This window comes from Mauremys reevesii, linkage group 9, assembly GCF_016161935.1.
Source record: "Mauremys reevesii isolate NIE-2019 linkage group 9, ASM1616193v1, whole genome shotgun sequence".
Lineage (NCBI taxonomy): Eukaryota > Metazoa > Chordata > Testudines > Geoemydidae > Mauremys > Mauremys reevesii.
Window position 1 is genome coordinate 63,267,882 of NC_052631.1, and position 27,275 is coordinate 63,295,156.

The window sequence follows — 27,275 nt, forward strand, 5'->3', positions numbered from 1 at the left end:
ACAGGACTCGATAAATAAAAAATTAAAGGAGAGTAATGTAATTCATAGAAATCAACATGAGTTCATGGAAAATACATTCTGTCAAACTAATTTACCTATTTTTGACAAAGATTACAAGTTTGGTTGGTAAAGGTAATAGTGTTGATGTAATATGCTCTAAACTTCTGTAAGGGGTTTGACTTGGTACCACATGACATTTTGATAAACTTGAATGATATAAAATTCATATAGCACACATTAAATGGATTAAAAACTGGCTGGTCTCAAAATGTAACTAAATGGTGAATCAAGTGGGTATTTCTCCTTTAGGGTCCGTCAGGGATTGGTTCTTGGCCCTACACTATTCAACACTTTTATCAATGACTTGGTTTTGTTTTCTTTCATCACTCATCATTTGTGGATGACACAAACATTGTGGGAGTGGTAAATAATGAAGAGGACAGGTCACTGAATCAGCGCGATATAGTTCACTTAGTAAACTGGGTGCAAGCTAACAATATGCATGTTATAACTGCTAAATGTAAATGTGTACATCTAGGAGCAAAGAAAGTAGGCCATACTTATAGGATGGAGAACTCTGTCCTGGGAAGCAGTGGTGGATAATCTATAGAATACGAACTCCTAATGTGATGCTGCATCCAAAAGAGCTAATGCAATCCTGGGATGCATAAGCAGGGGAATCTCGAGTAGGAGCAGAGAGGTTATTTTACCTCTGTATTTGGCACTGGTGCAACTGCTGCTGGAATCCTGTCTGGTTCTGATGCCCACAGTTCAAGAAGGATGTTGCTAAATTAAAGAGAGGTCAGAGAAGAGCCACGAGAAATTATTAAAGGATTAAAAACATGCCTTAGAATGATGATCAAAGATCTATTTAGCATAACAAATAGATGGTTAAGGGGTGACTTTATTACAGTCTGAGTACCGACATGTGGAACAACTATTTAATAGTGGGCTCTTCAGTCTAGCAGAGCAAGGTATAACACGATACAATGGCTGGAAGTTGAAGCTAGACAAACTCAGACTGGACATGAGGTGTATGTTTTAAATGAGGAGTGTACTTAACCATTGGAATAATTTACCAAGGGCTGTGGTGGGTGTTTCGCTACCAGCTTTTAAATCCAGATTGGATGTTCTTCTAAAAGATCCACTCTAGGAATTATTTTGGGGCAGTTCTCTGTTCTTTGTTTATATAGGAGGTCAGACTAGATCAGAGGTGGGCAAACCACGGCCTGCAAGCGGTCTTGCCCGGCCCCTGAGCTCCTGGCCTGGGAGGCTAGTCCTGGGCCCTTTCCTCGCAATTCCCCCTCCCCTGCAGCCATGGGGCTGGGGGGCTGGCTAAGGGGCAGGTGATCTCGGGGCGGTAGTCAGGGGACAGGGAGCAGGAGGTGGTTGGATGGGGTGGAGGTTCTGGCAGGGGGACGGTCAGGCGATGGGGAACAGGAGGTGGTTGGATAGGGCAGAGGTTCTGCAGGGGGTGCGGGGGGGGAGTGAGATAGCGGGTGGAGTCCCGGGGGGCAGTTAGGGGCAGGAGTCCTGGGACAGGGCAGTCAGGGGCCAAGGAGGGGGGAGGTTGGATGAGTGGGGGGTTCTGAGGGGGCCAGTAGGTGGGAGGGGTTGGATAGTGGGCAGGGGCCAGGCTGTTTGGGGAGGCACAGCCTTCCCTACCCGGCCCTCCATACAGTTTCGCATCTCGATGTGGCCCTCGGGCCAAAAAGTTTGCCCACCCCTGGACTAGATGATGAAAATGGTCCTTTTGGTTTCAGAATCTATGAACTCCTTGTATAATAGAGCAGTACACCCTTTCTGGATAGCTCTTTAAGGGAGCTGTATCACAGTAGTGTACTTGCGCCGGGTGAGCATATAATAGATTTACTAGCTGCTGAGTCTGTGTTCTGAGGACTGCATGGACTAGCACTTGCTTTGTTAAATGCTTCAGAGTTTGGGGGAATCCTGGGTGTTGATGGGCTGCTAAAGAGCAATTTGTATTATATATATTTTTAAGGGATCTCCAGATTCTGTGTTCCAGTGACTGGAAGACTCATTTGTGAAACTTCCTGCTGCTTTATAATACATTTACATGTGCTCTGACTCTCCAAATTTAGAGTGCAGTGAGTGTATCACCAATCTACCCCCTACATCCCCCCCATACCTGGGGCAGAGTTGCAGGTGAGTGTAAAGCTGGAGTGCCATCACTGGCATCCAGTAGAGCTTTCTCTTAATGCCCCTGCCTTGTCCATTCTGTCCAGAGTCAGCATATTGGACATTCCACTGCATGAGATGCCTCCTTTTAGCAAAGGTGTTGGAATGTTCTGCCATACAACCTGTCTGAGAATCTTTGGGTGCTTCTGTAAGTTACAAATGTTGCTGGATGTTCTTGTAAGGACTGTAAAAGAAAATCAAGGGGTCCTAACACCTTAAGGGTACTCTTACAGCCAACAGAATGCTCCAGAATGTGTGGTTCATAAATTAATTTCTGTAAGTCATGGTTCTAAGGTAGTTTCTTCAGAAACATTTTCTCTCCTACAATAAGTGATCTTCAGAGGGCGGAGGAAAATGCTCTATACTCATTTATGAGCTTAATCTAGCAATCAATAAACTAGGTCAGCATGTATGAAGTCATCTTACAGGGCCTCCTGACACCCACCATTCAGCGGCATTTGTTAGCTGGTAACAGTTCTTCAAGCAACCCTTCCAAGAGCACATTTTATTGTGCTTTTTGCCTTTAGCTTGCGATTACATTTTTCATTTCATTAATGATTAAAAGCTAGTACCTGAGGCCTCAGTAAGAATTGGGAAGCCTTGAATTACTTGGTCTGTAGAGAAAACTTATGAGAGGGAATGCCTGTAAAATGAAAGCTTCCTTAAAGGAGGCAAAACTGACTGCAACACCATTATTCATGGGTAAAATCTCCATTAACTAACTTAATTCTCATTGTAACCTGGGGAGTCCTTGCTGCTTGAACATCTGTGGGCTTTAGAAGAAAAAAATACATGGAGTAAGTATTAAAGGAATCCACTGGTATTGACCAGGATCAAAGGTTTGTGCCTGCATACATAAAGGAATGAAGGCTTGGTCTGATTTACACAGGAAGAATTTGTTCCACATATATTAATCTGTCAAAAAAGCCGCTTGATTTCCTTGGATAGGGTTTAAAAGACCTTTGTTTTACTTCCCCCCGCCCTTTGTTCTAGCCCCTTCATATCTTCAAATCATGTGAAAAAGCACTTTAAGAAGCACGTTTCAAAGGGGCAGAGAACAAATGTTAGGTTGATGTGTTTTAAGGCTTTTTTCAGATTAAAAGTGATTTAAGTTTTCTCTAAAACAGAATATTAATGCAGCAATGGATTAATGAATATTTTGCAGGTGGAGAAGTTATATTTTTATCACATAAGAGAGAATGCATTTCAGACTCATCACAAAGGGGCACACTTTTCTTCTCTTGGCTTCATGTTCAGTGGCTTTATTCTTGGGGGAGAACATGGGTAGGCTACTGGACCGAGTGTCAGGAGATCTGGGTTGTGTTCTCATCTTTTCACCTTGGGCAAATAATTTTACTTCCCCTCTGTGCCTGTTTTCCTTCCCACCCTTTGTCTTACCTTGTCTATTTAGGTTGTCAGCTCCTGGAGGCATGAACTCTTAGTATGTGTATATACAGTGGCTATTACAACAAGGTCCCAGTCTCAGTTGAGACCTCTTTGCTGTGCTCTAATACAATTCATACACAGCAGTATCTCTTGTTGGTTTTGTTTTTTCTAGCATTATGTTGCTTGCTGCTATTGTCATCTTCATTATGGAGCTGTTTCTCTTTTCCCTACTTGCCTCCTGTTTTTAGCATGCATTTTCTTAAATGCTACTCTGTATAGGTCAGTGATACTGATGGTTGAAGATGTCTTAACACCAGGACTCGAAAAATCGATCTTTCTCTTCCCCCTCCCCCCCCAATAATTCTAGTCTTTACATTTGGGAGGAGAGAGATTCTCTTCCAAGTGTAAGCGAAGCGTAACCCAGGGCTGCTCCTCAGGGTCAGCTGCTCTAGGTACTGCTTTTAGCAGATGAGTGTTTTGGGAGGAAGAGGGGTGGGTGGGTTTGCAGAGCGCTATGCAGGGATCCATCCACCAGAGCAGAGGGCTCTGAGACTTGCAGGGAGGAGGGAATATCTACGATGAATGGATTTATTGCAAGGACGGGGCTGCACAACGCTGATTTGTGTGCGGAGTTGCTATAAATATATTTATTGTGGGGTGAGAGGCCATTTTCACTTGATTTATTAGGAGCTGCTGCTTTTTGTGATGAGGTGCAGCATTAATGGATTTAGTTGTGTTGGGAGGGATTGCTTTATCTGGGAGATCAGAGTTCAGTTGGTTGCAGACCAGGATCTTCCATTCCAGCCTGCAGGAGACAAAGTGGCTTGGGACACCCCAGTGTATATCAGCCTGTTGAGGAGTCTTGGGTTAGTGGTTTGTAGGGTAAATTTTTGAAGCCTTTTGGTTAATGCTTTTTGCTTCCTATGCCTCCCGCATCTCTCTAATCTGTCGGAGTAGCTACCAAATGAACACCTCACTCAGGACTTGCTCCCAGGGCTGCTCATCCTCTGCTCTGCCAGCTGTAACACTTTGATTTTTTGATATTTTTTGAAAATATTTGCTGTAGTTTTAAATAGGACTAAGTTGCTCTCCACTTTCCCAATACAGCAAGGTATAGTTATGAATCCCTCCAGGGGATATTGTCGGTCGTACTCATGAAAGCCAGGGACTAATATCAGTGGCTACTGCCAGACGTTAATGCCAGCCCACTCCACTCTGTATTGTTCCTTGGTCATCCTTGGACAGACAATTGTGGTTATGTCACGTTACAGGGTGGTTTTATGATGTGAACCATTATTCACTATGGTCTTTGAGAACACGAGCGTATCTAATGCATGAGTACGTTGCGCTACTTAGTCACTGGTAGGCTGACTTGTTCTCTCAACAAATCTGTGTGCTCAAGGAGTGATTGAATAACTACCTGCCTTTACCTAGGACTGCATTCATCAGCTCTATTGGCATCCTAAGAGGTGGAGAATGTTGGAATTAATGCAGATGCTCTTACCTTTCATTCGTTTTGATTTTCAGGGTTCTCCTTATACAATGGAGGAGGGATGAATGGCACAAGCCAGATGATGGATTTTCTGGAGGAACCTCTGCCTGGTGTGGGTACCTATGAAGATTTCAATACTATAGACTGGGTGAGAGAAAAGTCCAGAGACCGGGACAGGCACAGAGAGGTAAGTTTGTTTCTTGTTGCTTTGCTTTTCGCTGGTGGTGCAAAGCAGAATTGTCTGCATATAAACCTCTATCTCCTTGTCTCTGAATACTTTAATCTTGGGACACTTACAGGAGTATCTGAAGGTGGAGGGGTTTCTCCCAGTGAGTGACCCGAGCACTATTCCACAGGTGATCTTTTAGTCCAAGGAAGCGGTACAAAATTTTACCAGACATCAAAATGTACCAGCTGTATGAGCCCTGCATCTCTGTGCAAGGATTGTTAGTCTCTCGGAATGGCACGCGGGATTGAGGAATTGAGCCAACTGAATTTATCCCATCTTTTCCTGAGTTTCTCTGCATCCAGGATGTGGGAGGTTTCTGGGAACTGCATTACTATTATTAGGGGATAATATCTGAACTGAGGAAGATAGCGAACATACTATGTACATGGTTTTGTTTGTAAGGAAGAGAGAGATTTTTTTGATCACATAATGGCTATTATCAAACAATAAAAATGTAGCCATTAATTTTCAGCCTTGAAAACATGTTCTCTGTTGGAGAAGACTAAAGTGAAGTAACTCATGAGTTCCTTCCCCAGCGCTTTCTGGTTGTGTGTGGTGAAGGAATTGGTTTAGAATGGCAGAGAGTGCCTTAAATGGGGAATTAAGCTCACTGACATGCTCCTGTATCATAAGACACTTGTTGGCAAGCTTTTTATAGGGCAGTGAGTGGCCTAAGCATATTAAATGTAACTCTGTTCGCCAAAGTATTCTTTTGAAAGTTACATTGAGCATGACACAGTAGCCTCTGTCTTAACAAGTGAGGAGTTTCCCAAATCTAAGACTGCCAGTCAACACAGGGAAAGGTGACAATCTTGTGTGATGCTCAGACTATCCCAAAGAGGAACAAGTACTCAAAGACTCTGTAAGCAGCTGTGTAGATGCTTCAAGCATGATTCCTCCCACCCCCACAGCTCCTTCATCGCTGTCTATGATGGGAACTAAACCAAAGGGATTGCATAGAAAAGAAAATGAAAAACCGGAGATTGGCATGAATAGCCTCGTTGAGAAATGCCCAGACACGCTGCTAATAGTGCTACCTCCTCTGTACAAACAAATTCAGACCAGGTCAAACCAAAAATTACTAACTGGCCAAAAAGATCAGATTGCAACCATAAAAAGAAACCTACAGCAGATAATTTATCCTTTCCAAAAACTCCCTCCCCCAGCCTCACTGGATCAGTAGTAGCTATGCTCATAAACAATTCGGTTTTTGCTGCTAAAAGGCAAAATCTAAAGAAACAAGTAATTAAAATCCTTCAGCCAGAAAGGTGTCTGCTAACCTTTTTTTATTCCAGGTAATGGGGATTTGTTGTTTGGCCAATGGGTCTTTTACCCAGGAGGAATAATGGACTATGTACTGGGACTTGCATCAGAATTGTTAGTGTGCTCAATACCCCCCATTTGATCCTTTCATACAGCCTTCAAGAGCAGTAAGATGAACAAACTTAAAGTAGTCTCAAATGTTAGGTAAACTTTATAGGGCAGAGCCTTAGAAGAAGTTATCAACCTTGATCTTGAGACTCAGAACTGTGTCTAAGTATTAAGAGACCTCCTCAGGACAGTTGAATACCTCTGAACCAAAATGTCTGGCCTGAAAAGCCATGTTGAAATAACCTTTCCATTAATGGGGATTTATACACACACGCAAGGTCTTGACAATCTCAGGAATTGAGTTTATCACAGATCAGAGTCTACTTGAGTGCTCAAATTAATGCCCATCCTCTGTCATTCCTCCCCGGTCAAGGGACTAGAATGAACACACTAAGCATTTGTACCCTGCTGAAAAATATGTATCTATCTAGGAATTAGTATACTAATTGAGGGTGCATGGTATGATGACAGGTGGACATGGAATGCTCTGAAGTAGTTCTGTTTCCACAAACTGCTCAGGACAACAGTCCTATTAATAGTAAAAATGCTGGGTTTGAGAGAACTAAAGAATAACATGCAAGTTTGTATGTTTAAATGGGAAAAGACATTTAAGGTGAGAGTTTGATTTAATCTTTTCTTTGATTTTCCTGGGTTTGGGAAGCTTAATTGTCCTTGAACCACTCTACATAATGCATTGCTTGCAATACTGGATGTTTTGATTTTGGAAACCCTGCATTTCCTGAGTACAATCATGTGATTAAAGGACAGTGTTTGAACCTTAACTCTGAATTTTTTGTATTGGTGGGAGAGACCCTGATGTTACTATTAGTATTTTTCCAGGATTAATTAAAAACATCTGCTTCTGAAATAGATCTGTCTGTGTGTCTGCTAAAGAATGTTTAATATCTGCCTTTTTAAACCTTTCCTCCAGATTGCTAGTAAAAGTAAAGAGTCAACATGGGCCCTGATTCACAGCGTGAGCGATGCCTTCTCTGGTTGGCTGTTGATGCTCCTCATAGGGCTGTTAGCAGGTGAGAAGACAATACAGTTTAAAATGAATTCCCAGTCCTGCACTATAGTGTCTGCATTGATTCCTCCTAACCCAAACTCTTGTGTGACCAGAGCCTGTGACTTTCTGGTCCAGAGATGAGTGCTGCCATTTCTGCTTACATGGTTTTATAGTGGAATATGAAATTATATTTCAGCACTTACAGCCATAGTGACTGCGTGTCATGATACAAAAATCAAACAAGCTAGAATCCCCCTTACTGGCATACTAAGTTTGCTGTTACCACTGCAAATAGAAGACTCAGCCCAACAAGGAGAAAATCCTAAATCAAAGAGAAACGTGTCATCTTCATCATACCCTGTCAGTCACCAAAGAATGGCTCTGGCCAGCAGCCAAAGGGAGCAAGTTCCAAAGTTTGGGGCCCCGAGCTCGCCTGTCAGCACTGGAGAGGCCAACTCCAGGGACTGACAGCAGGAGATTTTTTGCTCATTTTTAATTGCTGCAATGGGATAAAGGTAAGGAGGAGGGGCTCTCAGGTAGCCTGTTCCCAGACCTTTCAGAGAGACCGATTTGCAGATAGCTTTAAACTACATCAGAAGCAACTGGAGCCAGTGGAACAGTGATAAACCAACAGGCAGCAGCTAAACTCTTACAAGAAATGATGTGGATATATTCATATTTACATAGAAAATTTACCTATTGACACATGGAAATTATACTTCGTTGTGGCCCTTTTTCATTAATGTGCATTGGAAGAGTATTGCTAAACATCTAGCATGACCTCTGGAATATATTGTACCCAGATTTACTGATATAGATCAGGTTGACTCCATTCATGGTCACCACCTTGGTAATTAAACATGTGACGTTTCCTGCAGTGTTGGAAGTGGGGGACAACTCATCTGAAGGCATCTGTTCTAAGGATGTTAGGGATCATGGGAATATCACCCCAAAAACATAGACCATGTTTCCTTACCAACTTTCTCCTACTTCCATTTGGCACGTACCTGTGACTTTCTTGGTTTCTAGTGGCTATTGGAAATGGCTTCTTTCAAGTCCTACATTGCTCGTGCCCCAGAGTCAATGTTGTTAGTATAAGAGTAGATTTAGTGCGTAAGTGCTGTAGAGAGCATGAGACCTTTTTTGTTTAGGTGCTCCATAAATGTGATCTTATCCCTTCTGTACCTCAAAAATTATCTGCCACACCATATTTATGTTAAAAAAACTTACCTGCTAAACAAAATGAATTATGTTCTGATGCCTGGGGTGGGACTTGGTGCAATTTTTGTCTGTCAAATGTTGAAATATTGGGGCACTTTTCTCCAACACACATTTAAAAACATCCATAGGTGAATCTTCTCTTTAGCTCTTCAAAGAACAAACATAAATTGTATGAATGTAAGTAAATACTGCAAGGGTTGTGTTTGGCCCTATGGTAAATGTACCAGAATGCCACAGGAGATGTAACGTACAGGAAATCCCAGCAGTCTCTGAGATCATTCCTAATTTTTTTATCTTCTTTTTCACATTAGGTTCTCTAGCTGGTCTGATAGATATCTCTGCCCACTGGATGACAGATTTGAAAGAAGGGCTGTGTCTGTCAGGCTTCTGGTTTAACCATGAACACTGCTGCTGGAACTCCAATGAGACAACCTTTGAGGATAGGGATAAGTGCCCAGAGTGGGAGAGCTGGTCACAGCTTATAATTGGCCATGGAGAGGTGAGGTGTAAAAAGAATGAATTGTTGGTCTATTTTTTGCACATTTACTTAGTCACAGGGTTTATTGCTGTAAAGCAAGCATACTTCAAGCCTGAAGTGTCCATCAATCTTAGCACCCAATGCTGGCATTTTTCAGTTGTATGAATAAAAATAACTCCACTGCTTTATGTTTAGGCTTGGCAAATTTGTTTTTTTAAATATTTTTTTAATAATTTTGATGGATAACATCAATGTTTATTTGTAAGCATTTTTTTAAATTTTCACAATTGCATAAAACTATGGGGTGTGTCAGACAATTGGATGTCAGACAATTATTTTGTGACAGACAGAGATTCAAAACTTAAAGCTCGCTAATTGTTGAGATGCAAATTTTCAAAATCACATGGCAAAATATATCAAGTAAATATCCTCAGATCAAACTTCTCAAGTAGTATTTCTCTTTGCCTATCTGTAAATTTTGATTATTATTGATAGAAATATTTTGTCAGTTTGGGTGCATATAGTGAAATTGATGTTTACCGACATTTGCCAATAAAAATTAATCCTTCCAAGCCTAGTTATGTTTATGTTCTATCCAGTGAGGGAAGCTGAAAAGTTATTACATTGTGTAAAGGTATCAGTGTGCTAACACACATTTGAGTTCTTGGCCTCGCAAAGGGTTTTTTGCATAGTTTTAAATCTTTTTAGGGCAATGCAGAATTTGCTGTTTGTTTTTTTTAGAACAGGATTAAGAGCTTGTGTTCTGTACCAGTTTGTTTAATAAGTAGGACATTCATATTTGTTTAAATAGTGGTGTATATCTTTATCCTATAAGTTAAGCCTGTCCTTAAAGCCACATGGTCCACTTTATTAGCCAATGTACTCTATGCTCACAAGATATCCCACTGCTTGTGTACTGGCTTGCCGGTATTAAGCGGTCACCCGTATAAAACACACATTCTACATGCTTCCCTTCCTCCCCGTCAATCTCTCTAAATATTTCATAGACAATGTGCTTGTGATTGAGGGTGAAAGTCTAAATCAAGCAATTTTTTTCTCCATTGCAGGGGGCATTTGCATACATTCTCAATTACTTCATGTATGTTCTCTGGGCCCTGGTATTCTCTCTCCTTGCAGTGTTGCTGGTCCGGGGATTTGCACCTTATGCTTGTGGCTCAGGAATCCCAGAGGTGAGTCTGACTGTCACTTTCCTCAAACAAAGCAGTCTGAAATATTTCCCATCGTTTGGCTAAAGGTTGCTTCTGGGATAGAGGAGGGATGTAATTGTTCATCAGAAGACGACAATACCATGGAAAATTGCACTTTTTTTTAAAATGTAAAACTAGAAAAGAACAGAATGGTCCAACTTTTTGTTTCATTTCAAATTGCAGTGTTAAAATATAACTAGTCTCCCATGTCTCCAAGAAATGACTGCAAAAATATTTTTAAAAGCACCTTTCCCATCAGCATGTCATTACAGAACTTAAACACTACTGTTTGTATAGCACTTAGAATGTATACTAGCCAGCAGCTCAGCAGAGATTAGCTGGTGTCAGTGACCAAACAGTTAACTTTGTTTCACTTTCAGTGAAAATATGAAAGAAATAAACTGTTTAGCAACTATAAAGTGTTTAATAAAGGTGTAAAACAAAGTCCTTGAAAGCATAGTGGGCTTCTGATAAAATAGAGATCGTCAGTTTCCACACCAAATGTTTGAATGAAAGGCTGTAAAACTTTGCTTTGACTTTCAGATCAAAACGATCTTGAGTGGTTTCATCATTAGAGGCTATTTGGGCAAGTGGACCCTGATAATCAAAACTGTTACCTTGGTGTTGGCAGTATCGTCTGGCTTGAGTTTGGGGAAAGAGGGCCCCTTGGTGCATGTAGCTTGCTGTTGTGGAAACATCTTGTGTCACCTTTTCACCAAATACAGGAAAAATGAGGCCAAGCGCAGAGAGGTAAAACAAAGATACTGTAATCTTGTTTAAAAACTGCAGGGGAAGATTTGTGGGCTTTGCACTGGGTGCTGAATGGCTTACTATTATTTCTAGGCCAATTTGGAATATAAGTAGCCAATTTTTAAAATTTTTAGAATGGTGGTTCTGCAAATCATTGAGTAAAACAATTATCTTTACATACTAATATGAAGGCTATTCTGTGCATGTGTAATATATTGAGTATAATATTGCTGTTTAAATATATATCTTTCTGATAGGTAAGGAATCTAGCACCAATTTCTTAATATAACGCAACACTTGGGGCAAAAATTATTTGTGTTTGGCTTCTCCTGTGAAAATATTTCTACCAGGAAATGATACTTTTCCACAATGTACATAGGGTAGAGATTTTTCTGGTTTGTGAAATAAGTATTAGCAAGTGATATAAATTTGCTTTGAGCCCAATTCTGCAGCCCTTGAGTTATAATACTTGCACAAGTAGTGCTCTGTGGACTTAGGTTAAGTAGTGTCTACTCCTGTCCAAGTACAGGCTGAGGTATTGGGCCATCTGACACTCAAATACCATGGAGATAAGTGCATTTTAAGAGCCTAACTAGTTCAGGAGAGAATTCTGAGATCTAAATTGATTTAAAATATGACCACAGTAAACTGGTGAACTGACCTAAATAAATTGGAGATATATTCCATAAGTTCCTATGACATTTTATGGCAACTCTTGGAAAGTGATGACTGAGATACCTAGTATCGCCTTGTCTGGATTATCTTTTGGCAACCATAAATACAACACCTTTAGGACACAATTTTAAGTACACCTCTACCCCGATATAACACGACCTCACCTACAACACAGTAAAGCTCTGACACCCTGCTCTGAGCAGCGTGTTAAGGGTGCTGGGCCAGGGCCGAGGGGTTGGATAAGGGGCAGAGGGTCTCGGGGGCGGTCAGGGCGTCTCTTCTCCCCCCCACCCCCCGGGTCTGGGAGGCAGGAGCTGTGGGGGGCGCACTTTTGGGGGCCTGGGGGATTAGTGGGGGGCTGGGAACAGTCCGCTCCACTTCCCTCGCCCCAGCCCCAGCCGTGTCGCTTGCGGGAAGGGATCCCCCCTGCCCTCGGCGGAAGCGGAGCAACCTGGCCCCAGCCTGCTCCACTCCTCCAGTTCCCAACTGCGGTGCTCCGCTTCCTGCTGCAGGTGAGTATGGGGGGTATCCTTCCCCCCAACCTCTCTGCACTCACCTGCAGCGGGAAGCGGAGCGACGCGGCTGGAAGGTGGCGGAGTGGAGCGGGCTGGGGCCATGTCACTCCGCTTCCCGCCACAGCCGGTGAGTGCCTGTCGGGGGTGGGAGGCGTGGATAGGTGTTGGAGCAGTCAGGGAGCAAGGAGGTTGGGTAGGGGGTGGGGTCCTGGGGGTGATTAGGGACGGGGGTCTCTGGAGGGGGCGGTCAGGGAACAAGGAACGGGGGGGCCAAATCAAGTTCGATATAATGCAGTCTCATCTATAACACGGTGAGATTTTTTTTGTCTCCTGAGGACCGCGTTATATCGAGGTAGGGGTGCATCATGAATGACTCCACGCAGTCTCTTGTTTAGAATTCCATGAATTAATTATTTCTAGGAAACTGGATAAAAGGTGTAAGATAAAAGATAGCCATGTGATTGTTGTTTGTAGAATTAACAAGAAAATACCTTTTTGTGTTTGATATTGAGATGTGATTGTGACTTTGTACTGAACCTTTTTCCAAGACACACATAGAACATGAAATTTGAGGAAGGAGGTAATTGTAAACTACACTGATACTACCAAGTTTGAGAATAGAGAGCTGTTTAAATGTTAATGATAACTTTTTTGTAGTAAATTATGGAATAATATCCAGTTTATTTAGGTCATTTCACCTGTTTACTGTGGTCATATTTTAAATCAATTCAGATGTTAGGTGAGCTATACAATAGAAATCTGAGTTGTACAAAATGTACCTACTTGAACAAAGGAGTAATACAACTATTGTCCATGTATGACTTTTAACCTCTTGATTTAGGTTTTGTCAGCTGCTGCAGCCGCTGGCGTGTCCGTAGCTTTTGGTGCACCAATTGGAGGGGTATTGTTTAGTCTGGAAGAGGTAATCTAAACTTTGTATTTACTCCTGGCAAGTTTTGTTGCACTCATACTAACTGTTCCTGCTCTTTAAACATAAAGCATTTCAATCCCCTCCATGGCTGTTTTGAAGCATACACAGTTAAATATCATTTGGAATATTTATATGAGTCAGCTAAGCAACATGAATGCTTGTGAGTGTCAGCTGAATGCTTCGAGTCTTGAAAGGTTACTTCTGAAGGATGTGAATTTGTGTCTTTATTTTTACAGCAATACTGATAATTCCCCCACACAGCTGTGCCATTGCACGCCAGTACTGACCAGTGACCCCCGCAGTTTTCATAGTCTTGTTTCCCAAACTGTCTCGCACTACTCCCCTGCCCACCCCCCATCCCCAAAAAAACCTGATGATGTACCTCAATCTTAATCTATATCCACCCTGATAACCCAGTCTTGGTTCTCTCCAAGGAGACTTTTAATTTAGTTGAGTTTTTTGGAGAGGCCACAAGCCACATAAATGGAATAGATCATTGCTACCCTTTTAAGAATTTAATGTTATGATTAGCAATCCTCTCATTCCTGTTCTGAGTGGTAAGATCATGGTAGCCACTCTAGCAACTATCTTACAGCTCAGCTCTGATGCAGCATGCCAAACTAATCAGTGATATGTAACCAGACATTCAGCTCCAGCCGTCAGCAGTTTGTACCACAACATTCTCAAAGTAATATTCACTTACCCTGATGGGGATGGCTTTCTATGCAGCAAATACCCACAAATGATCAGATTGACCACAAAACTTCTCTTCCATGCGACCAGTCAAGATTGGAACTCCAGATCAGGCCTGGGTACCTGGTATAAGACATAGGTATTAATCAGTGAGGCCATCTAGATGCCCCTTACTAAATAAAAAGCATTGCCACCTTTATATTTTCAAGCCCAGAACCTTATACCATGTTTTGGAAAGAATTCTCCATTCTGCCTAGTATCTCTATCGATTGCACCTCTGAAATAATCTTTCATTAACATGTGTTCGTTGTAAATACAGCTTGAAAATCCTATGACTTAATCCCAAAATGTGGAAGTAGTTTGAAGTCTCCAGTGAATAGTATCAGTAGGGTACACACATGGTGCGCTCAGGGCTACTATGCCATTCATGTGTCACTTTACTATATAAAAGGGTGTTCTTTTTGAATGAAGCAGTAGCTTGACTGTTCCATGGCTTACTACTAGGCCAATTTGGAATTTTAAGTAGCCAATTTTTTTAAGTTTTAGAATGCTTGGTGGTTCATTGAGTAAAACAACAATTTATCTTTAGCGTACAGTATGGAAACACTAGTATAAAGACTACTCTATGCATGTGTGTAATGCGTTGAGTATAATATGGCTGTTTATATATACAGTACTGTGTTATAGGTAAGGAATCTTGCACCAACCTTCTACATTAGAGTCCTTAACCCTACTTTATGCAATGGTAGCTCTTATTGGGCAGTAATTAATGTCAGTTTACAATAAATGACTGAATCTGCTTCCCCCCCTTTTTAGGTGAGTTATTATTTTCCCCTCAAGACGCTGTGGAGATCTTTCTTTGCCGCCCTGGTAGCAGCGTTCACCCTGCGCTCCATCAACCCTTTTGGAAATAGCCGCCTGGTTCTGTTTTACGTGGAGTTTCACACACCTTGGCATCTTCTGGAGCTTGTGCCATTCATCCTTTTGGGAATCTTTGGTGGTCTTTGGGGATCTTTCTTTATTCGCAGCAACATTGCCTGGTGCAGAAGACGTAAGACAACCAAGCTTGGCAAGTATCCTGTGCTGGAGGTGCTTGTTGTGACTGCCATCACGGCTGTTCTGGCTTTCCCCAATGAGTATACCCGTATGAGCACCAGTGAGCTGATTTCTGAGCTGTTCAATGACTGTGGGCTCCTAGATTTCTCCAAGCTCTGCGAGTATGTGAATGACTTCAACAGCACCACAGGGGATGATCTGCCGGACCGAGCCGCTGGCCCAGGAGTCTACACAGCGATGTGGCAGCTGGCTTTGGCCCTTATCCTAAAAGTCTTCATCACCATATTCACTTTTGGCATGAAGGTGAGAATGACGTGTAAAATGGTATGCAGGTAGGAAGATTCAAATCCATGCCTTTTGTAAAGAATTGGGAGAAAGTGAAACTCAGTCTTTCTAAATGTTATTTTCAAATTAGCCTTAATCACTTAATAGCCTACATCCCATGGACTTTCAGTGGGACTGACCTCATGCGAAGTGACTAATATGCTCTTGCAAATTTTACCCCCATTCTAAACTCCTCTAATTGTGCCCAGTTATTGGTAGTTAGCAGGGTTACTCTTAGCAGTGTTTTGTGACACTCCACTGTCACAATTACTGGGCTAAGTGCACCTCTCACCGCTGTTGGTTTCTTTGAGTGCATCCCTCTCAGGCTGTGAGCCATCACCTGTCTTTAAAAGTATCATGTGATTCTCTCAAACCAGGCCTTGCCTGCAGTCCCCTGTGATCATCACAGCAGGCCTGACTTATCAGTGCTTGTGGATCTCTTTCCCCCAGGAGCAAGTGGTATCCAGTAACCGGGCAGCCTTTTCAAAGCAAAGGCATTTCAGAGAAAACAGATCTCAAAAGCAATAAACCAGTGGATATGCATGCCAGCCTTTCCCTGTGACTTACCGTTTCCTTGGATCTGGGGGGAAGGCCTCGATGCCTTCAGACTCCTCTGCAGAGTCTTTCCCTGTGCCAGCCTGTCTTCCTGACAGCTCCTGACAGTTGACTCACCTTCTCCTGAAAAGGCTTTCATTGATTAGTATCTTTTTGACGTGCAGGCTCCCAGCCTGGCAAAATACTTCATGCTAGAAGTATGCCACCATCTTGTAATTGCCCCCAGTGTTTGCTGGGAGGCTGCTCATCTAGATCCAATGGGTTGCTTTCCTACTTGTTTTATCCATAGCCACTATTAAGGGTATAAGTCTTACAACCCAATGTACAACAATCTCACCTCACTGACCAGGCTACATAATATTCACATAGCATCTCCACCTCTGCCACACCCACTTCTTGAGATTACTTAAAATTGGAGTAACAAGCACAGTTCTGAATTGTCTTGGTTTTAGAGGCTTAGACTTGAACCTGAGTGTAGTTGCACGTATAAAACATTAAGTTAATTGTATGCACAATCGCAACTTAAATTCTCACCCTTCCAGCTTCTGCATTTTTTGCAGAATCAAAGTGCACTCTTATAAAAATGTAGTCCCTGGGGGTCGTCTTCAGCTTGAGTTATTTTAAATGGTCATTTCTTAAGATAGTTAATTTGAAATGCCCTCCTTTGGACATGATTGCTTTGACACCGGTTATGAGTGGTTTTAATTATTTTGAAAAAATAAAAAAGCTTTTAGTATCAGATGTGAGAACCTTTCATGCTTATTCATTGGCAACCTTTTGAGCCACTAAAATTATAATGCACTTGGAGGCTTCCTCATAAGAAACTGAAGGGGGCGAATTTGAGATGCTGGACTGCAAACTACGGTTCTTTTTCCCAGTATTTGAAAAGTGACCATCTAATTCCACTAATGGCAAATTTATGAATCACTAAATATATGCAAAACAACTTTCCCTTTAATGTTACAGTGAAATGGTCCTTTGCTACAGTGGACAGTGCTCAAATGTATGAGAAAAAGGATGTGATGCTTTCAGCTAGTCTGACAGTTTGACTGAAAGCACTTTGTACTTCATGTCAGAGTAAATGATGTGAATATGGCTGTGAGAATTACTAATGGTCCCTGTAAGACCTTATTCTGGGGACCACTGTGGCAAGGCTCAGTTAGATGTTTTTTCATGCTGGGAAGAGGGATTTTTCTATTTTTAGTGGTGGAATTTTCACTCTGTTCAGGTGTTTCACATATGACCACATACAGCAGTTGTCCAGCTGGAGAGGCATAGGGGAACACTAATATATATTGTGTGTGTAGCTATTTTGTTATTCTCATTGGACAATGGCTTATTAGAAACTTATTAAACAGAGCAACAGTAACCAGGTATATATGGTAACAAATCCTGGGTGTAGGGGGGTACTTTATGTATGCAGGTATAATCCACCATAGTGTAAGTAAACCCCAACAAAGAAATGAAGACGGGCTCTGGAACAGCCTATCTCACAATAAGATGTCCTTTTCAATCTGCGATTGTGTTTTGGTGCTGTGTCACCACAGAGTTGTTATAAACAATGTACATGGCTTAAGATTTGAGCCTAGCATACACATTTTCATGGGAGTGCAAACTAATGGTGGAAGCGTAAGACAGGAAAGGGGGCAGTGTGTGGTACCTAAACCTTCCTCTGGGATGTTGAATGCTCCCATGTCTTTCCTTTAAATGGGGCGCGGGCCGGGGGTGATATTGTAAAGCATAATGTCCATCTCATTCAGTTCTTCTGCGTTTCCTGAAATGATCAGTTGTCGGCTCCTCAAGCTAAAGCAAGGTTCTTTACAGCAGTGCTCTTGCACGGTTTCAGGTGTGAGTGACAGGTAAGTACAGTTGATTACGTAGGGAGCTGAGAATGAATGCAACAGTAAGGACTGCATTATCCAGTTAGGCACCGTAGACGTATTTTACCTGTTCATTCAGGATGTCCTAGCAGTGTCAGTACAGTATGTATCCTTCCCTCTGCAGGGAGCAGATCAGTACATAGTTTGACGATTATTGCCAACAATCATAGTTGACGATGATTGCCAAATTGATTCTGTGTTCAACTTATGTCTGTTACCCCCGTGTATGTTGACTTACTGTTGCAAACATGCCTTTACCTTACACTGATGTGTTGGATTTTTTTGGTAGGTCCCTTCGGGTCTCTTCATTCCCAGCATGGCGGTTGGTGCCATAGTAGGCAGACTACTAGGTGTAGGAATGGAGCAGCTGGCTTATTATCACCATGACTGGACTATCTTCAGTGGCTGGTGCAGTCAAGGGGCTGATTGCATCACTCCTGGCCTTTATGCAATGGTTGGTGCTGCAGCATGTCTAGGTAAGCAATAAATATTTGCTGCTAGTTTAAAGCCAAAACTTAGTGTGATACTTTGTCAGTTATCTACAGAGCTGCCTTCAGAGTTGCAGAGAAATGATTTTGTGCGAAATGCTACTAATTTTGTTGACTTTGAAACTGCTGTTATCTGGAGAGAGGAAGCTCTTTAAAACTGTACTTTGTAATGCATAATGTATTGATCATATTTCTGCCTGGTCTAATCTGCACCAGGATGTCCTTGGAAATTAGATGAAACACTTCAGTGAGAATTTCCTGAATAAATACTTAAATCCCTGGTCAACCTAATTGATTTTAAGCCTTTCTCTAGGCGTTCAGTCCTTCTGTCAGCCTTTCTGCTTCATGGTACAATTCTTGTTTCATGTACTCTGTTGTGGGTTTTTGGGAGCATTTCATCCATTTAACAAAAATCCCTTTTGTGAAGTAGGAGCATATCTGACTGGGTTCTATCCTGGGACACAATTCCCATCTAATGGGCTGCAATCATAGAATCATAGACTATAAGGTCAGAAGAGACCATTATGATCATCTAGTCTGACCTCCTGCACAATGCAGGCCACAGAATCTCACCTACCCACCCACTCCTGTATCAAACCTGTGTCTGATCCATTGAAGTCCTCAAATCATGGTTTAAAGACTTCAAGGTGCAGAGAATCTTCCAGCAAGTGACCCATACCCCATGCTGCAGAGGAAGGCAAAAAAACCCCAGGGCTTCAGCCAATCTGCCCTGGAGGAAAATTCCTTCCCGACCCCAAATCTGGCAATCAGCTAAACCCTGAGCATGTGGGCAAGACTCACCGGCCAGACACCCAGGAAAGAATTCTCTGTAGTAACTCAGATCCCATCCCATCGCAAGCCATTGGGCATATTTACCGCTAGTAGTCAAAGATGAATTAATTGCCAAAATTAGGCTATCCCATTATACCATCCCCTCCATAAACTCCTCTGATATATTTATAGAGAGCAATCATATCCCCCCTCAGCCTTCTTTTGGTTATGCTTAACAAGCCAAGCTCTTTGAGTCTCCTTTCATGTGACAGGTTTTCCATTCCTCGGATCATCCTAGTAGCCCTTCTCTGTACCTGTTCCAGTTTGAATTCATCCTTCTTAAACATGAGAGAGCAGAACTGCACACAATATTCTAGATGAGCTCTCACCAGTACCTTGTATAACGGTACTAACACCTCCTTATCTCTACTGGAAATATCTCACCTGATGCATCCCAAGACCGCATTAGCTTTTTTTCACGGCCATATCACATTGGCAGTTCATAGTCATCCTGTGATCAACCAATACTCTGAGGTCCTTCTCCTCCTCTGTTACTTCCAACTGATGCCTCCTCAGCTTATAACAATAGCTCTTGTTATTAATCCCTAAATGTATGACCTTGCACTTTTCACTATTAAATTTCATCCTATTACAATGTGCCTTATGCTTTCCAAAGATCTGTTGTGCCTTTGGTTTTCATCACAAGTCACACCAACTTCAGTTAACGCATCCAAGTGGAAGTAGTGGAGCAAACCCTGGAAGTTTAGATTTATCTCGGTCCTGCTGCTGCTGTTTTCAGAGGGGACACGTGTCTAAAAACTCAGAATACTTACTTTTAGCCCAGTGGCCCCCAAACTTTTTATGTTGCACCCTTCCCCCCCCTCCGGGAGCCAGGGCTGAGAGCAGGACCACAGTTGGGGCAATTGGCTGATGCTGGGGCTGGAGCTGCGGCTGGGCTGGGAGCCAGGGGCCAAGGCTGGGGCTGCAGCTGGGGGAAGGTCTAGGGCTGGGAGCAGAACCATGGGCGGTTCTGGGGCTGGAACAGAGCGGAGGGCAGAGTGGGGCTGGGTGGCGCTCCCTTCCCACCCCACTGTGGGGCCTGGCCGGGGCCCTGCCATGCCCCCCAACATTCCTTTGCACCCCCAAGGGGGTACGCCCCACAGTTTGGGGACTGTTCTGGTGTTGGGGTTCTGTCAGGAAAAAGGAGTAATGCATTTGTTGTTGAAATCTAAACTACTTCCCTGACTTTGGAGAAGCTGTGTAAAATAGGAGGTGTGTAAACATGCTATTTTAGAACATTATCAATCTTCTTGGCGGTGGATCAGTCAGTCACTTCCACTGTTGGCAGAGTACTCAATATGTAGTAATAAGCAATAGCATTAAATAAACATGGTTGTTTTTAATGGTCTTTGTCACTGGTGGACAAATGCTGAAGTGGAGATGGCACTTAAAGCAGAAGACCGTTACTGGAGGAAAAACTCCCATATTGTAAAATGTAAAAGTAAAAAAACCAAAGCTTTAGAAGTAGCTATGGGGACTCAGAACTCAAGAAGGTAGCTTCATTGGTTAAAATTTTCAAAGGAGCCTAAGTGCCATTTTCAAAAGTGACTTAGGAGCTTAGGTCACTCAGGCTCTTCTGAATGTTTTTTATCCATTTTGCTTTGAAAACCGGTGTGTGTATTTCCCAGTGTTCATGCCTGTGTGTAGCTAAACCGAAGCAGTTAAAAAGCCATTTGTATCCTCCCATGGCTGTCCAAGGAACTGAAGATGGCAACAGTGACAGAGTCAGAATGCCACCTGGCTTGGCAGAACACCAGCCTGAAAGAAAGTAACGGATCATAAACAGTTATCTGTCCTTGTGGTTATGAGGTGTTTCAGATCTGTACTCTGCATGTGTGTGAACAATTTTTGTACTCTTGTCAAGGAACAATGAACAACTTTCCAGCAAGCTGGGACTAAGAAACACCAGTTGGTATTTTATTTTTATATATAAAAATATTAGTGTGTAGATGCATGTATATTTATTACTAACTAATGGTTCTCAGTTCCCGCTTGCTGGGAAATTTGATAATGTAAATCTAAACTGTCAAAAGAAATAACTTACTAAACCAATGTAAATATCAGACACATTTCAGAGGTTGTTAGTTCCTCATGATAGCAGACCCACTGAATTACATGATTCTGTCCACAAAAACATGAGGCAACAGTCCAGATCAGAAGTATGCCCAACCAGCTGATATGAATGTGTGTGGTTCCTTGGGGCTACTTCTGTGTATTATGGGAGAGTCAGAGGAACAACTCTGGCTCCTGGCTTCATGGAATTTAAGTGACACTGAGAAGCAGATCTATCCAAAACAAACTTAATGACTCCTATAATCCGGACTAAAACGTATAACCAATCTGCTGTAAAGCATGGACATTTTGTAATTAAGTAACATTTACCTATGTTCACATTTGTTTTCCAGTGTAACCTTGAAAATGATGTCCTAGCTGTCTGTAGAATGTGAAGACTGGGGATGTCCATCTGCTATATCCTCATGATAGCAGAGCTGACTTTAGTGTAGTATGCCTACATTGCACATCAGAAACAAGGGAGCTCTTGTTGGGAATCCCTAGGAGTGTGTCAAACTCTGAGACTTGTGTTCTGCTTTGCAGGTGGAGTAACCCGTATGACTGTGTCGCTGGTGGTTATTATGTTTGAGCTTACCGGTGGACTAGAATACATTGTTCCTCTAATGGCTGCCGCCATGACTAGCAAGTGGGTGGCAGATGCAATTGGACGGGAGGGCATCTATGACGCCCATATTCGTCTCAATGGCTACCCCTTCCTAGAAGCCAAGGAGGAGTTCTCGCACAAGACTCTCGCCATGGACGTAATGAAGCCACGCCGGAATGACCCTGTTCTGACTGTCCTCACACAGGACAGCATGACGGTAGAGGATGTAGAGGCCATAATCAATGAAACCACTTACAGCGGCTATCCGGTGGTGGTGTCCCGGGAGTCCCAGAGGCTGGTCGGATTTGTCCTCCGGCGAGATCTCATCATTTCAATTGGTAAGAGAACCAAGGCGGAATGCAATGTGGATAAAAGCATTGCTGTGAGAGACACCTAAATGTCACCAGTTACAACTTGTTAAATAGAGTGCTGTAGATGTAGGCTTCAGTGAACCTTGCCATTATGCAGTGCCTGTGATCAGGGCATGTAACTTCCATCACCCTGAGCCTTGGTGCGCAAAGTGCTACTCAGTGTGTGTGTTTGACTAAATCAACGCAGCAAGAGCACTGCCATGGAGAATAAGGCTTTGGCCCAGCAGCAACTAAAAATATTTTATTTTATTGGCTAACTTATTTTTGAAAGACACTTTCTGCAGCTAAGCTTCAATGTGGTTGGAGTATTGTTGGTTCCGTGCACTTAAAAACAAAACCCAAGATGCATTTGAAAGAGTGGGTCAGTGTTTCATCAAACCCATGGCCGTTTGAGATGGTGCGCAGATGGAGGATCAAAGTCACGAGGTTCCCATCAACCTCCACTCCACCAGGGACAGGTTGAAAGGCTAATGTGCTAGTTGCGTGTCATGCTTCAGTGCTGCTTGGTGGGCAGTGTGAGCAGCTTTGGGTACGTCTACACTACCCGCTGGATCGACGGGTAGCCATCGATCTATCGGGGATCGATTTATTGCATGTAGTGTAGACACGATAAATCGATCCCCAATCGCTCTCCCATCGACTTCTGAACTCCAGCAGTGCGAGAGGCAGAAGTAAAGTCGATGGGGGAGCCGCGGCCATCGATCCCACGCCGCAAGGACACGAAGTAAGTAATTTTAATTCGATCTAAGATGCGTCAACTTCAGCTACGCTATTCTCATAGTTGAAGTTGCGTATCTTAGATGGATTTCCGCTCTTCCCCTCCCCGCAGTGTAGACCAGGCCTTTGTGTTGACCCAGAGCTTGAGAAATAAGGATTATGCCTCCTTCATCACAGCACTGTCTGGGGCATGTTGCAAATTCCCCTTACCCTCCTGCTTATCAGGAACTCCTCACCTACTCTGCCCTCAACTTCATGAACACAGGCACTGTCTCTGGGTGTACTACCTGTTGGTGCCCTCTGTGGGATGGAATCCTTTTGCCTGGCATGGCAGAGGAGTTTGAGCAGGCAGAGCAAACACATTCTCTTGAGCCCCCTAATGTAGCTTGATATGGTGGACCCAGATCTGTGTGAACCAGCCCTGTTCATGCCTGTGTTAGTGAGAGACTCTGTAGTGCACAAAAAACACTTACTGATTTTGGTGGGATTCTGCAGGCTGTATGCAGTACAGACTTCACTCACTGGCTCTCAGTATGGGAATGCTTGCTCTTGATATGTATCTTACTAAATATTTCAGCCATTGACAATGGGAGGGAAGGAAATGCAGGAAAGGTACATTACAGCTTAATGATTTCCTTCCTTGGGCCTGACTGCACAGAGATACAACATGGTCTCATTTAGTCAGGCCTGTGCAGAGATTTTCCAGTGGAGTAGTTCATGCTTTCTGAAGATGCACAAAAAAGAATTCGTTCCCAGCGGTCTGCCTGATCTGATTGGTGAATGTCTAAGCTGGGCACAATTCTGAATTCAGACTTTTAGAAGTCAGGCCAGCTGCTCTCCTTCTTATTGTAGGCAATAATGATAATTAAATGGTATCCAGACACTGTGGTAGGTATGGCTAGTATCAGATTAGCCTGTTATGGTTGGGAGGTGAAGTCTGCTACTCTCATTAAAGTAAACTTTACAAAGGTGGAGAATACCTTACCTGAGCCATGTCTTCAACAACTGGGGGGAATCTTCTTTCTAATCAAGTGTACATAGTGATCCCTATCTACTAAGTTGCTATAAAATATTGTTCTCTACTAAATATGAAAGGGACCCGATTCAGTAGCTGGGTAAGGACATTGAACATGTTGCATACCCCTGTGTGCCTCAGTTTGTCCATCTTAAAAAGTTCTGTCTAGATGGGTAGATTGAAGGTCCTTTTATGCCTAGTGGTACATAAAAGCAAACTATTATCCCTCTCTCACTTCTCCTGAGCAGCAGATCTGTGCCCAGCACTGTCCTCTAGTCATGTCCAGAAATGCTCTTCTATGGGTGGGTTTCTTGGCAGCAACAAGGTGATGCTACTGGTCTGGCAGCACCAAAAAGTTAATCCAAACTCTGTTGTGAATGCCATTCGGTGCTGAGCTGAATGTAATGTGCTGAGCTGAAGTAATGTTCAGGAGTGGGATGATTATGATGCACCAGGGGCTGGGATATCTTCAGGTGAAGAAAAGGGAGTTGGTGTCCAGTGTTGTCACCCCTCCCTCTCAGGCGGCTGGACAGATGGCTCGGGAGAGAGCCTCTGCTATTCCTTTGCTTGAGTAGATGAAGGAATGGTCCTTTAAAGCTCTGTGAATGGGAACAGAGGGAGGAAAAACCTATGCTTTAAATGTCTTCCCTTTATAACCCACAATGTCTCTCATTCAGAAAATGCCCGGAAGAAGCAGGATGGAATTGTGAGCACTTCAATTATTTATTTCACTGACCACTCTCCTCCGCTGCCTCCAAGCTCCCCATCCATGCTCAAACTCAGGAGCATCCTGGACCTCAGTCCATTCACAGTGACAGACCAAACGCCCATGGAAATAGTTGTGGATATATTCCGCAAGCTGGGACTGCGCCAGTGCCTCGTCACTCACAATGGGTGAGAACGCCACACAGAGGAATTTGGGCTGGGAATCTAATAGGGTAGCACTGAATACAAAGCATTAAAAATTGCTTCTTGATCTCAGGGAGCCAAATTCTTCTCTCCTTTTCAACTGGTGTAAATCCAGAGTAACCTCATTGATTTAGTTGGAGTCATTCTAGTTTTACATCCATATAATAGAGAATTCAAAGCATAGAAAAAGTAAAAAGCAGGGGTAGCTCACCAACAAGTTGAGTTAAAACAATAGACCTTGCTGGTAAAGGCAGTAAACAGTTTGGCAGGGGTTAAAGCCATTAGGCACAGCACCATGTCAGATCACTGCACCTGAGACACGCAATCCTCTTCCACCTGAGCTGTGTAGAGGAAGGGCAGAGGGTGGGTGGGTGTGTGTGAGGACATTGGTTCTCTTTAGGACACTTTGGTGAATGCAAAATGGAATTTTTTTTAGAAAAACTTGTGGAAGATGGGTGTGGGGGAGGAATTAAAATAAATTGTTGACTAATATTTGTAGATCTGCTTGTTTAGATAAGGATACCCAAAGCAGATTGACCAGTGGTCTGATCAGAAATGTAAATTTCACACTTTGCATAGAGTCTTAGCATTCTGAGCCATGGAAACATTTGATGATAATCATAGATTAGAATTGCCATCAGAGAAGCCAGGGTCATAGTCATTGTGGGAGGAAAATCAGGGAAAGGAGCTCATATGCTAACAATCTGTTAATTAACTTTTCAGGAAACTACTTGGGATCATTACCAAAAAGGATGTATTAAAGCACATTGCACAGATGGCTAATCAAGACCCAGATTCCATACTCTTCAATTAAAAACAGACTAAGTATTGGGTGTTTAACACAAAAATGAAACTTTATAAAAGACCGTGGATTTTCTCTTCTATTTTTATTAAGAAACTGGAGCTATCTTCAGAGTTTTCCTGTATGGAACTGAAGATAATCATGTTTTTTCTACAAAATAACCAATTGCACTACATAATCTGTGGAAATTAATCTTCTCTTTAGAAGAAAAGACTTTATTATAATGCTTTTGTGAAGTTGCATTGGAAAGATTCCATGAAGGAGTAAAAGCAAAATGCTACAGAATTAAATCTGTTCCCTTATTTTATTTGAACTTTGATAACTAATGTTGGGAGGGGAAGAAAAGACGATCTAGTTTTAAGTCTTCAAAAACCATGGAGGAGAAGGATGACTTTTGCACACAGCACTAAGATGCCTGAGAAAGAGATGATCGTAACTAAGGGCCACAGTTCCCAGACAGCTGCTTGGTGAAAACACACATTTGATCTTTTTTAGGTTTCTAAAAGCAATCAGCAAAATGTTAAGGGTTTTTTTTGAGTTCTATATTTGAACCCAAGGTAAAGCTACATATTCCTACATGCAGGGTCCAGCTAAATGAGGACTTGTTTTGGAAGCTCTGCTTCTAATCAGAACGAAGCTTCATTTTAGTCTTCTCTGAATGTATTAAGTTACCCTCTGATTTGCTCGTTAAAAGTACCCAAGGGAGAGCAGAAGGGCTCACTGGTTATATTCTTGCAATTCTCCCCTTGTTGGCAAAGGCCAAGCATTTCTCCTTCTCTATAATGAGCAATGAAAGGGTTAAGTCAGAGTCCTGAGTTTTGCCCAAGTTTTACTGCACTCCTTCCAAATGATCCCTGATCATGTTACAGATATTGCACAACTGACCTCTTTCTTAATTAGCAGTGTCTATGTTGAAGGGTATGTCCATTTTATTGGAGTTTTCCAGATCCATAATGTTTACATGTATGCATATTCTGTTCCCTTTTTCCATGCCCTTTACTGTGCCGAACTCAGGATGGAATCCTGTCTCTGGGAATGAGTAACACTGCCTTTTTATGCGCATTCTGCAGCTGCTGTCTGTTTTATTACCACCAACTATGCAATAAAAAACCCTTCCTGATCACGCCAGCAGGATAACTTATAACCTGGATGGTCCTTCCCAATTCTGTTTGTCCCAGATTCTAGCAAATTGAATTGGTGTCAATTAATGAGATCACTTGACCATTTACTGATGCTTTCCAAGTACAGAAATACAACCAGAAACCAGCCTGTTCATCTTAGCGCCCACCCCAGGTCGATTTATAGACATGGCTAAGGATTAGCAATGGAATGCGGAGCTGCCATTCACCTCTGACTCACTGATTTGAATTCAGGGAAGTGGCCAAAAGTTGACTGAGCATCAAATACTTGGCCATTGCTTTTGGCAGTTTAACTATCAAGCTGCCTATGAGAAATGAGTTGTGTTCTTAGTCTAACTCCTGATGGGCAATTATTGGGCCATTAAAACAGGCATT

The 27,275-nt window shown here is 42.6% G+C and overlaps 1 protein-coding gene across 3 annotated transcripts in view; it reads left to right on the top strand.

The window, feature by feature from the left end:
• The window catches only part of LOC120371825 (H(+)/Cl(-) exchange transporter 5), a 105,168-nt gene extending 78,263 nt beyond the window's left edge, over positions 1 to 26,905 (top strand). For all 3 annotated transcript variants that reach the window (XM_039488121.1, XM_039488122.1, XM_039488123.1), the window contains 11 exons: positions 5,113 to 5,264; positions 7,609 to 7,708; positions 9,219 to 9,406; positions 10,453 to 10,575; positions 11,137 to 11,343; positions 13,375 to 13,455; positions 14,974 to 15,516; positions 18,262 to 18,448; positions 21,887 to 22,285; positions 24,728 to 24,944; positions 25,683 to 26,905. In XM_039488121.1, the coding sequence (XP_039344055.1) occupies positions 5,113 to 5,264; positions 7,609 to 7,708; positions 9,219 to 9,406; positions 10,453 to 10,575; positions 11,137 to 11,343; positions 13,375 to 13,455; positions 14,974 to 15,516; positions 18,262 to 18,448; positions 21,887 to 22,285; positions 24,728 to 24,944; positions 25,683 to 25,773 (2,288 nt within the window). In that variant the 3' untranslated portion in view covers positions 25,774 to 26,905. The remainder of the gene's footprint in view (positions 1 to 5,112; positions 5,265 to 7,608; positions 7,709 to 9,218; positions 9,407 to 10,452; positions 10,576 to 11,136; positions 11,344 to 13,374; positions 13,456 to 14,973; positions 15,517 to 18,261; positions 18,449 to 21,886; positions 22,286 to 24,727; positions 24,945 to 25,682) is intronic.
• The last annotated feature ends 370 nt before the right edge of the window (positions 26,906 to 27,275 follow it).